Source organism: Sinocyclocheilus rhinocerous, unplaced genomic scaffold (genome assembly GCF_001515625.1).
Source record: "Sinocyclocheilus rhinocerous isolate Xijiao unplaced genomic scaffold, SAMN03320098_v1.1 scaffold2246, whole genome shotgun sequence".
NCBI lineage: Eukaryota > Metazoa > Chordata > Actinopteri > Cypriniformes > Cyprinidae > Sinocyclocheilus > Sinocyclocheilus rhinocerous.
This window is the reverse complement of record NW_015640056.1, coordinates 170,961-184,059: the sequence shown is the minus strand read 5'-3', so window position 1 is coordinate 184,059 and position 13,099 is coordinate 170,961. Positions and strand designations below refer to the sequence as shown.

Below are 13,099 nucleotides of genomic sequence, written 5' to 3'. Positions count from 1 at the left end.
TATATGACTTTCTTCTTTCAGACGAATCCAATCGGAGTTATAATAAAAATTGTCCTGGCCCCTCCAAGCCTTTCAATGGGGGTAAGCGGGTTGTTGTCAACAGTTCAGAAGATGTGTAATAAAGTGCGCGCATCCGTAATAAAACGTCCCTCACACGGCTCTGGGGCATGAATAAAGGCCTCCTGTAGCGAATCCATGCATATTTGTAAGATAAATATCCATATTTCAAACGTAATAAACACTTTTTTCTCACTTCCGCTGACTGTGGTACGTTGAAGACATTCAGGCGGATGACGTAGGACGTAGGTGTCGTGGGCGCGCCTCTGAGAAATGCAGGAGCAAAGGAAAACCAGTCTCCTCTTGGCTTATATCGAAATCCTCCGACATTTTTCTTTACAAATCCCCGTTTTGTGCTTCTAATTCGTGAACAGCGTTTTGTTTTGTTCTCTCTCCGTACTCGTCACTAATCACGCAACACCAACGTCCTACGTCATCCGCCGGAAAGCCTTCCGCGTGTGACAGATGGCAGAAGTGATGGAAAAGTGTTTATTACGTTTGAAATATTGATATTTTTCTTACGAAAACGCATGGATTTGCTACAGGAGGCCTTTATTCATGTCCCGGAGCCATGTGAGAGACGTTTTATTACGGATGCGCGCACTTTATTTCACATCTTCTGAACTGTTGACAACAAACACCCGCTTACCCCCATTGAAAGGCTTGGAGGGGCCAGGACAATTTTTTAATATAACTCCGATTGGATTCGTCTGAAAGAAGAAAGTCACATACACCTAGGATGCTTAGAGGGTGAGTAAAACACAGGCTAGTTTTCATTTTTGGGTGAACTAACCCTTTAAAGCAATGATACGGCACTGGTGGCCTTCTTATGGCCGTACAAAATGGATGTAAGCCTGAAGTGGCCCACATGTAAAATAGCAAAACTGGCCCAAATTTATCAAATCACATGTGGGCCTCTGTAGGCAAAGATGTGGTGTTCACGGCAATGTGTAATCTGAATGTGACCCTAAGGTGGCCCATGTGGTAAATAGTGAATATGGCCCAAATAGTGCCAACCAAATGTGGTCCACCTTTGGCAAAAAATGTGGCACAATCGACAAAGGCTAATCAGGGTGTAAACCAAATGTGGTCCACATATATTTCAGCAAATGTGGCCCAGGTATATTAAAACGTATCTGGGCTAGTTTTGGCAAATATATGGCACAGTGAACACTGGCTAATGTGGCTGTGAGCCTAAAGTGGCCCGCACATGATGCCACAAATGTGACCCAGTTATCCTAAACCATATCTGGGCCAGTTTTGGGAAAGATATGGCACAGTAAGCACTGGCTAATGTGGCTGTGAGCCTGAAGTGGCCCGCATATGATTCCACAAATGTGACCCAGTTATCCTAAAACGTATCTGGACCAGTTTGGGCAAAGACATGGCACAGTGAGCACTGGATAATGTGGCTTTTAGCCTAAAGTGGCCCACATATGATGCCACAAAATGTGGCACAATTATCCTAAACCATATCTGGGCCAGTTTTTTGCAAAGATATGGCACAGTGAGCACTGGCTAATGTGGCTGTGAGCCTAAAGTGGCCCACAAATGATGCCACAAATGTGGCACAGTTATCCTAAACCGTATCTGGGCCAGTTTTTAGCAAAGCTATGGCACACTGAGCACTGGCTAATGTGGCTGTGAGCTTAAAGTGGCCCTTATATGTTGCCATAAATGTTGCCCAGCTATAAAACATATCTGGGCCAGTTTTGGCAAAGATATGGCACAGTGAGCATTGGCTAATGTGTCTGTGAGCCTAAATCAACCCTTATATAATGCCGCAAATGTGGCCCAGTTATCCTAAACCATATATGGGCCAGTTTTGGCAAAGATATGGCACAGTGAGCACTGGCTAATGTGGCTGTGAGCCTAAAGTTGCCCACATATGATGCCACAAATGTGCCACAGTTATCCTAAACTGTATCTAGGCCAGTTTTGGCAAATATATGGCACAGTGAGCACTGGCTAATGTGGCTGTGAGCCTAAAGTGGCCCTTATATGATGCCGCAAATGTGGGCCGCATATAAAATGACAAATATTGCCCAAATAATTAATAACAATTTGGGCCACTTTTGGCAAATATACGGCACAGTCAGCATTGGCTAATCAGTGTGTAAGCCAACTTTTCCCACATTTGACATGGCAAATATGCCCCATATATAATAAAACAGATGAGGACCACTTCTGGTTGTAACACTTGACACTGGCTAATTGAAATGGAAGCTTGGAATTGTAAATATGGCCTAATAGAATTTGGCTACTTTTAGTAGGATGCAACACAGTCAACTGATGCAGGGTGATCTGGATGTGAGACTTAAGAAGGCTACACACGCAGCAATTTATTTTTTGAAACATGCTTTTAATGGCAGGTTTTTTTATATGTGTACTGTGCAGCATAAAAACAGAAGTGCACTATAATGATTGTACTATTACTGTCACGGTTTCTGTTCATTTGGACTTTGTTTTCCTTTTGCACCATTTCCCTTGTTGTGTTGATTGTATTATTCTGTTCAGGTGTGCCTACTTAATTATCCTTGTTTAGTCTGAGTACTTAAGTTCCTGTATGTTCACTTTGAGTTTGTCTGGTCTTGTGTCTATGGCCATGTCCACACGTACATGGGTATTTTTAAAAATTAGATTTTTAAAAAGAGTTTTTTCTTCTTCCATTTTTAAAAAAATCTCCGTCCACATGAAAACACAAACGCATGCCATGAAGCACTGTCAAGAGCATGCCAAACCAACAGGTGGCGATATAATCTCAACCGTAAAGCCATGTTGGCCAATCAGAAGCCTGAAAAAGTTTCCAGTAGGCAGAGATAACAGCACAGGCTCCGACGTCACAAGCCAAAAACTCCGGTTTCGCTGTTTACACGATAACACGGCAACCGGAGTTTTTGAAAATCTTCACCCTGGCAGGAGTTTTCAAAAATGTTCGGTTTCAGTGACCTGGTGCTGCGTTTGCATGTGAAAAGATGCGGGTTTAAAAATAACCGCGTTCGTGTGGACAGGGCCTTGGGGAAGACCAGGGTTAGAATAAAAATCAACTGTGGCCCACATTAGGGCCAGTTTTCGTTTATTTGGCTGGCTTACATGCAGCACTGCTAAGGCTTACTTGAGGCCCAAATCTGGCAAACAGAACTGAACTGCCCAAATGCCATTATTCCACACAGTATGTGTGCCGGAGCAAGGTGTTGGATCTGGGCCGGATCTGGGCCAGAATTAAATAAATGTGGCCCAGATTTGGGCCAGTTCTACTTTCTTTTATTTATTTATTGTCATGGCTGACATGCGGCCTTTCTATGGCTTACTTGTGGCCCAAATTTGGCAAACAGGAGTGGACCCCACAAATGCCATCATTCTACGTAGTAGGCTATGTGGGCCAGAACAAGGTGTTAAATCTGGGCCGTATCTGGGCCAGAATTAAAATAAATGTGGCCCGGATTTGGGCTAGTTCTGCTTCATTTGGTTTATTCATGGCTGACATTGGGCCTTCTTTTGGCTTGCTCGTGGCCCAAATCTGGCAAACAGGAGCGGACCGCCCAAGTGCCATCATTCCACGCTGTATGTGGGCCAGATGAAAGTGTCAGGTGTGGGCCTGATCTGGGCCCCAGGAATTTTGGGTACTGGACTTCATGTAAGACTAAGAACTTTATGAATGGGGAAGGAAGACTGGAGAAGGAGGCTTTGGCACTGTGTACAAGGGGATCCGGAAAAATAATGGACAGCAGGTAAAATCACTCGCTGCATTCTGAGAAATCAAACACACCCATAGTCAGCTAACCTTTTGTTGAACTCTTCTCTGTAGCCTGAGTGTTACAAGCCGCTGTTTGCCGAAGTGGCTATAAATCTGACGATGAAACAGTGTCCGTTAAGCCCCTACATTGTGTATATGCTGGATTGGTTTGAAGAGGAAAAGGATTACATCCTCATCCAGGAGTATCCGCAACCCTGCAAAAGCACAGATTCCTCTATGACAACGAATCACAGACACGTAGCCTGATGTTGCAAACATTGCTTAGAGCCAAGCACTGTCTTGACCAAGGTGTCTTCCACCGTATCATCTGGTGGTCAGTACAAAGATGATGGACCTCAAACGAATAGACTTCAGCGACAACAGCATCATCAAATCTTCTTACTACAAGCATAAACAACTAGGTGTGTTGGCTCCTTGTGCTACTGTGTTTACTTTTTAACTTAGGAGGGAAATAGGAGAAAACTTACTTCACAAAAATAAACACATTTAACTTAACAAAATGAGAATTTGCTATAAAAAAATTAGAAGTGAATTAAGTGCACAAAACTGAAGATAAACTTGGAGCAGCAACTTAAATGCCCCCAAAATAACAAACTTGGTGAAAAAAAGGAGCAACAAATATAGGGCACAAACTACAGGAGGAGCTCCTCATAAATATATTCAAATTATTGGGTGGGTGGAAGGAAAATAAATAAATCATAATAAATAATTCAATTTTACACAGTGTTCGAATTGAGGGGGGGGGTCGGGGGTCCCCCCGGACCTCCCATTAAGGGACCCCCCATAACACCCAAAAAAATATACTTGGGGGGGTCCCCTGGGTTTTCAATAAAATTATAATACTTACAATGAAGTTTCGATTGCTGTATTAAATTTAGACCTGTTCATGTTACAACATATTTTATTTTTACACGTTTTTACAGCATTGCTCATTATAATCAATCACACACGATTCTGTTGAGCTTAGGAATGCATTAGCCAATCAGAGGCGTTCAGATCAGTCACCGCTGAAAGCCCAGAGTTTTGTTCAGACTGATACTCGCAAATTTCCTCATCATAAGCAACAAAGTGCAGATGTACGAACGATGTAAGTAAGAGATTCATTTATCATACCGAGTATGGACAGCTTCAATGGTTATAAGAGGAGTTATTAGTGCTTAAAGGGGTCATATGATGCTGCTAAAAAGAACATTATTTTGTGTATTTGGTGTAATGAAATGTGTTCATGCGGTTTAAGGTTCAAAAAAAGTGCCCATTTTGCTCCACAACACTTGCTGTTTGTTGCCCTCCCATATATCATTTATCACTAAAAGAAACACATGAGATCACAAAGTAAAATACTGAGCTATGGCACGGTCAAATATAGTCAAACCACTTAATATTTACCATGTTCTTCTGAATATGCTGATGCATGAATTGTGTCTGGGGAGCAAGAGTGATGGGTTGATGGGCCCGATGGGTTCACTTGAGTCTGTGTATTGGAGCTATCAACTGAGTGGGTAGCAGTATGCCGAGGTGAGGAAAGAACCTTAAACATGGATTGGTGGAGGTGCTGCTTGGGGCTGACAGACCCTTAGTGGAACTAGGAAGAGAGGCAGGAGGAGGAAACCTGGGAAGAGGAGGACTGGCAAGAGGAGATGGGCTGGGTGAGTTTGATGGAATCCATTTTTTGGAATGTGGGGCTCTGGCTCAACATACTTTATCAAGTGATCTGTATTAAATTTCATTGTTTTTTCCCCCCTTTCTTTGAAACTACTTCAACCATTTTTTCTTCAATTCTTACAACAGTAAATGGACCAAGCATGTCTGGGTCCATTTTTCCACCTTTTCTGTTCTCCTGTCACACATTCCTCACCAATACCTTGTCACCAACCACAAAGTTGTGCTCCTGCCCTCTTTCTATTTTCTTCTTCTGCACGTTGTCCTGACTCTTTGAGATGTTCTGATTTACAGCTTCCATGGTCTCCCTCCTATCGCTCAACCCCTCAGAAAGTTGCTCAGTGGCAACCATGGCTTCCACTTTTCCATGACAGATCTAAGTAAAACATTCACAATAATTATTCACATCTTTCTAGATCATGTTGTTACAAAAACAAAGTACACAAATCACTAACCTCATAATCCTTCGGTACCTCACATGGAAAACGTTGCCTCTCTCCCAAACATTAAAAAGTATGGGGAAAACTGTGTTGTGATTTGTTTTTTTTGTTCTTAGTGCAAACACTGTAGCACTTAGATGTATGTGCCAAGATGAAGGATTTTCCCCAACCATTTTTTGTCAGACTTCTGAACATTAAGAATTAAAAAGAAAATCATGAAACATTCAAAAACTACTCAACGTGTCTTTTCATATTTATATATACCTTTGAATTGTGCCATTCATTCGCTCAACAAGGCCATTTGTCTGGGGATGGTAGGGAGAACAGAGACTCCTGGTAATGCCCAGTTTGTCACACAGGCTAAAATTGACCTTTGAAAAAATAATAATTGTATATATATTGTTTATGGTCACATCAATACATTTTGAATTGATTTGTGTTAAATTAACCTTGTTTACAAACTCTCTCCTCCGATCAGTTAAAATCTGATCACTTCGGTTCCCAAAATTAAAAAATAAAAAAAAAAATCAAGAATGCACTGTGACCTCTTCTGCATTTTTGGTTTTGAGAGGATAGGCTTCAGACCACTTGGTAAAATAGTCCACGATAACTCATATGTATTGGTGGCCATTTTCAGTGGGAGTCAACTTGCCAATAAGGCCCATCCCCAACAAATTTTGATCTCTTGAACCTTACTTGGCTCCATTTGTCTGGGCTGTATATGGCCTAGTAACAATGGTGCCAATTACCACAAAGACACTGTATTTATAGACATTTTCATCTGTGTTCCTAATTATTAGCAGACGAGAACACTGAAAACACATAATGTGATTAATTAGGATAGAGAATATGTTAGTACCACTAGGTTGATACCGCTCAAAAGAGATTACTGGCACAATCCAAAGTTATAGTTCATATAAACAGACCCCTGCTCATTAAACTGTATTTATAAATCTGTCAGACTATTGTGTCATATTTGTAGTTTAATAAGTCTGCAAAAAAGTAAATAATAAAGCTTTTCTTGTTCTAATTGATGTTTGGTAGAGGCATGGTATTCATGTGATAAATGATTGTAAATGCTTATGTTGGTAAATGATTATGAGGTTAGTGATCTCTTTTAGAATATCAGCCATATTTGGGAAAAACAAATCATCATCATATTATATATTTTACTTATGTCATGAAAAGTTGGGGTTGCCACTTAGTGGTTGTCACAGGACTTACAAAACACAATACAAGACAATAAGGAAGCTAGAAAAAGAACCAGTCAGTAAAAAAGATCTCACAGCATGGTTCAGTTTTAATTGTTAAACAGTTGTTAAGCACTTTATTTTGTCACCTTCAAAATGTAAACATGACATAGACGTGACATACAATTGAAAAAATACCGTCCTGTGTTCATCACACATATTAAAGAGTTTGGCTTGCACTGCTCATCCCATGTTTTCTACTGTGTTCTGGCGAGAGACCAGTATTTAGGATGGGGGAAAAAAGCAGGAATCATGAACTCAGAACATTTACTAAACACAAAGTGTTCTCTACATATCCAATAAAAGGCATCCGATTCACAACATTCAAATTCAAGCACCTAACTGAGCATAATGTACAATAAAGAGACACTATTACTATATAATCAAACAGAAAAATTCAGTTAATTTAATTGATTATATGATTATAACAAACTGCATTATTAAATACAATTTGTTCTAAACAATTAGTTCTGTCATTTAAATAATTTAGGGAAAAAATGAAATAATGTGCTGTTATTATTTGTAAGCCAACATGTTGATTTCAGATCTTCTCATCCAGGATGAACATTGCTGGAGTCCATTGGCATACGCCAAATAAGTCCTGCAATCACAACATTAAAAGAACAAGCATTCTTCCCTCGTCAAGGTTGATTTTTCTAAGGGCTCAGAAAAACCTTTGATCAAAAACAAGAGAATAGAATAACACTTTTACACAGAGCAGAACGTGACATAAATGATTTTTGATAAATCAGTTGCAAATGTTAGTTACCTACCTTCGTGATTCTTATGTCCAAGGAAGAGGATACATAGGCATCAGAGCTGGTTGTAAAAAGTTGAGATGGAAAACTGTATGCATTTTAAATTAATTTATTAAAGGTTTGAATGTCAAACTCAGCCAAAACAACTGCAGTATCTTCCTCTAGGGGGCAGTAACACTGGAGACGGAATGTTTCGCAAGCTATTCTTGAATGTCAATAGCGTGACTTCTGCATCTCTTTTGACAATGAAAACTACTGCAAAATGTTCTTTAAGAAATATGTAACAAGATACAGCCTTTGAAGTTCAGGTAGAAGATTGTATTTATTTTAAACTAAATTATGTATTGGTTTAATTTTCTATAGTATGTGTTCAATTATAGTTCTGTGGCTAAAACCACCATCAACATGTTTGTCTAATCTGTAACAAGACACACCCATTGTAGTTGTGTAATAAAACTGTGTTATAAATTAATTTATTAAAAATATTGATTTTCAAATTCAAGTCAAAACAACTGCAAAACAACACTTTGCCAGCTTTATCTTAATTGTTGAATTTCAATAGCATGTTTTCTGTTATAGTTCTGTGACTAAAACAAATATAAAAATGTTCTTATAAAAACAGTAACAAGACACACACCATGAGGTTGATACAGAAGAGTGTTTTTATTTTAAATACATTTATTTATTGGTTTTAATTTCAATAGCGTGTACATTTTTGGTGTCATACATAACCACTGGATTATGGAATCATAATGATTTTTAATATTGTTTTTCTTTTATTCATATATTTATTAATAGTAATAATATAATAATAACCACTATCACATATCTTGTTTACAGTATTTCTTATTTAAATTCAAGTGAGCGTTATAAGTGTTTGTCTTTATATCTTTCAAAGACCTTGGTGCACAAATTGCACTTGTTTTGTTAATTGTAAAACAAACAAACAAAAAAACATTCCTGTGGGAAAACATTAATCGTTTTATCCATTAAGTGTGTTTTGTAGACGGTCCCTAGCTGGCCTAAGCGCTAGCTCGCTGCTGCTATAGACTTTATGCATTGCAACATATCGAGGAGGAGTAAAACAAATAAACTGCGATGTGTGTTCAGTTCTACGTTCTAATGCTTTTCAGAAAAGACATTTTTTTATACAATTATGCTCATCCACTAAGAATTTATTGAATTTTTTCACGGCTGAATATCTGTCTAATATCCAACGTCAAACGTCGAACCAACTTTATATCGGTAACGAGACGCAATATTTTATTAGAAATTCGTTTCATATTGACTAGAAATCTTATATACAGCCAAGAATTAACCGTCTTCCATTGGTCATATATATATATATATATATATATATATTCCGAATAAAGCACTAACTTGTAATTTCGATTTAAGAAGTGGGAAATATGAAACTTCGCGTGAAGGCAGCATAATAGGATTATGTGCAGCTACGTTCCTCACGCGCCCAGTATAAGCGAATGTGACGTCACAGAGGCCCGTGACGTCGCAATGGCAACATTCCACAGCGGAGTTTAGCGTCGGTTTGCAGTCAGTTCAGTGAAAATCCGAGCAGAAGCAAAGATTAATTATCACGTTAGCAAACACTCGAGATTTGCGCTTTCCAGCGCTTCATTGTGAGCTCTAGTGTTTCTCCTGTGCTGGAGTCAGTGGAGCTCAACACTGAGTGTTCAGTGTCAGCAGATGATACTCTGACAGCTGGAGGAAACACCACCGACCCTTCAGGAGTAAACCCAGAGGCTTCTCCTGCAGCAGCGGCTATGGAGAACAGCCCCACAGGTCAATAACAAACTTCAATTTGTCTGCAATTTCTTTATTGTGAAATGTTGTAATTTTATTACACACACACACAGCCTATATATATATATATATATATCGTGGGGGTCGTCATGTGACACACAGCCACAACAGCACTTTGCTGTTTTATTTCTTTCTTCCTTTTTATTCGAAACATCCCCAAACGCATTAACTACATCATGAAATATCTTGATTCTCACCTTTATAGATTATGCTGATCTATGATGGTCAAAGTAAACTAATAATGTAATCTATTAACTATGTAAAAAAATCCTGTCTGTTTACTTAAGTGGGTCATTCTACAGAAACGTCCACTTTTGGTATGGCAAGATGTCTTAAAATGTATTTATTTTTTTAACATTTAAACTTAGACCACATTATTAGATTGCCTTTTGACTTTATGAATACACATAAATGACAGCTTAATGATTTTTTATATTTTTTGTATATTTATTTAAAGATCGCATGAACCCTTTTTTTTGTCACTGGTGTTACCTTACTTCTTTGGCAATTTTAAAGGTTTTTATGAAATATTATTTCTCTTTTTTTTCAGCTGTGTTAGTGAGCACTTCTCCTTTGCCGAGATAATCCATCCACCTCACAGGTGTGGCATATCAAGATGCTGATTAGACAGCATGATTATTGCACAGGTGTGCCTTAGGCTGGCCACAATAAAAGGCCACTCTAAAATGTGCAGTGTAGGTTATGACTAAGAGGTGTAAACTTCGAACTGTTCTCATTTTACATTTCATGGTGCCTTAAATTACTTGTCCAACTACCCCATAATGAACTCTCCATTAAAATCACTGAAGCTGTTTACACTATGAAATTACTATCTTATAGATTTGTACAAACATTTGCACTTATTGTTGTTTCTGATGAGAGAATTCGCCAGAAAGAGGTATTCTGTCAGCGAGCGAGTGAAGACAACACCAGCATTTTAGCGATGACTCATCTGAACACCTCTGATTGGTCATTGCTTTCATAAGCTCAACAGCATCGTGTGTGATTGGTTAATGCGTAGTAGGCTGTAAAAACGCATATATATATATATATATATATTCCTTGTGTATTACCTTATGTGAAATAAATTACAATGAAAATATTCATATTAGGGCTGTCAATTAAACGCGTTAATTAAATTAATTAATTATGGAAAAAAAATAACGCAATTAAAATATTTCCATGCAGTTAACGCACACGTCCCGCCCCAGACCTGCATGTCACCTTACATTTCATACAGACTGTTGACAAACCTGATGCAGGGCAACTCACTGCGTGATGTAGTCCATAAATGTAGTTATATGTCCCTAAAATTCAATATACTGGGGCAAAAAATGCCGCTGTATGAGTTTTTTGTCTCATATTTATATCATAGGATAAGCGATCACAGGAGTGTTGTTTATGTCCGAATAGCAGAGTGCAAATGTGATTTTATACAACAGTTCAGTAAATAAGAATTTAATATTGTGTTATATTTTAAACACAATATTGTCTGTTTTTGCCAAAGAAAATATGACCTATAAAGCCACTGCACAACTGTTGTGCGTCTCAGAGCAACACAGCGGTGATTCATTTCTGAATGAATCCGCAGTTTGAACTAACCGAATGAATGAATGACTCAGTTACTTACTCATAAAGACATTTACCGCCAACTACCGGCAGTTTTAGTGTCTTATTTAGAGTATCATCACTAAAAAAAAAAAACACCTTACAGGGATAGTTTGCTCAAAAATTTAATTTCTGTCATCATTTACTCACCCTCATGTCGTTTCAAACCTGCATGACTTACTTACTTTCTTGTGTGGAACATAAAATAAGGTATTTTGAAGACTTTTGGTAACCAAGCTGTTTTGGTTAACAATGACTTTCACATGAACAAAAAATACTGAGATGTTTCTCAAATCATCTTCATTTATGTTCCATAGTTTATGTTACGCTGTTGTAGCCTAAACGTTTATATGTAATACATTTTATGTTCAAATAAATCAAATATAATATTTCTTTCTAAATCTTCTTGATACTTTTCTCATTTAAAACAATAATGGCTTTAAATTAACTTTTGGGGTTACTTTAACAGCCAAATTTAATTTGCAATTAATTAATCACCACATCATGTAATTAATTAGATAAAAACATTTTATTTTACAATTTTAATAACTGACAGCCCTAATTTATATTTTTGCATTTTAATTACATTTTCGTTTTAATGTTTTATGTTTAATGTAAAGATTTTAGATTTGAGTACATTTTAGATTTTACATTTTAGTAAAATAGATTTTAGTAAAAAATAATGTCAATGTAATAACCCTTTTTTTCTCTTTCTTTTTAAGAAAAACCTTCAAGACGCAAGAAGAATAGCCTTTGTGCATTCTTCAGAAACACATGGCTGGCTGTAAAAAGCGCTAACCAGTGTCGACGTCAAGGCAACAAAGTGGCCCCTCTTCAGCCTGTGTCCGACACAGATTCAGCTGATTCCCAGTGTGGTCCATCCGGCCTCGAATCAACTGCACTTTGGCATCTAGCTGATCCACAGCCAGACCCATTCGGCCTTGAGCCAACAACTCTACAGGATCAAACTGATCTTCTGCCAGGTCCATCCAGCGTCACGCTGATGAACTTGGATCCAAATCCAGCTGATCCTGAGCCAGCTGAAGGTGGGTCTACTGTCATTTTAATTCTGTCCTGTTTTTTCACACGTGTCTAGTGACTAGGGATGCTCCGATCTATCGGCCAGAGATCGGTATCGGCCGATAATCACATTTCATGACTCGATCGGTACTCACTATTGGGCCGAACTCACAAACCGATCGCAGTTTGATGACGTCAACGCCTGACCACGTACATGATGCGTGGGGACGTAAATGATTTTAAGCCACAGTCATGTCATCACCGGTGTGGAAATGCTATGAGGTTTCGAGAAACAATGAAAAATTTGCTATTTGTCGTGTATGTTTTGCATGATGATGAATGGATGGTTCATTTTTAACAGCATATTCAGTGACGTTAGAGCTGATCTGCGCCTCACTGCACACATCTGCGGCGCGTTACGGCTCCACGGGAACCGGAGCTGATCGCGGCCGCTCTAGTCAGTGCTTGATTTTATACTGCAGCCGCAGCATGTTTCTGAAGCGGCTCTCCGCGCTGCTTGTCTAAAAATAGTCTTTTGTGAGTTGGCACAGCATGGAGGACGGAACAAAACCTTGTCTGAGCCGTATCGCTGATCGTGGGCTGCTTTTAAATAAACATTTATTTATAAAACAAAATATCTTCTTTGGCCATATTAGCCTACTCAATAGCATTAACACAGGCTTTACTCCTTTCAAACTTTATCTGGAATGTCACCGTTTCTGTCACTGC

The 13,099-nt window shown here is 38.6% G+C and overlaps 1 protein-coding gene across 1 annotated transcript in view; it reads left to right on the top strand.

The window, feature by feature from the left end:
• Positions 1–1,441: 1,441 nt before the first annotated feature.
• The window catches only part of LOC107752454 (serine/threonine-protein kinase pim-2-like), a 31,463-nt gene continuing 19,805 nt past the window's right edge, over positions 1,442–13,099 (top strand). The window contains exons 1-2 of the mRNA XM_016568426.1: positions 1,442–1,449; positions 3,725–3,788. Of these exons, the coding sequence (XP_016423912.1) occupies positions 1,442–1,449; positions 3,725–3,788 (72 nt within the window). The remainder of the gene's footprint in view (positions 1,450–3,724; positions 3,789–13,099) is intronic.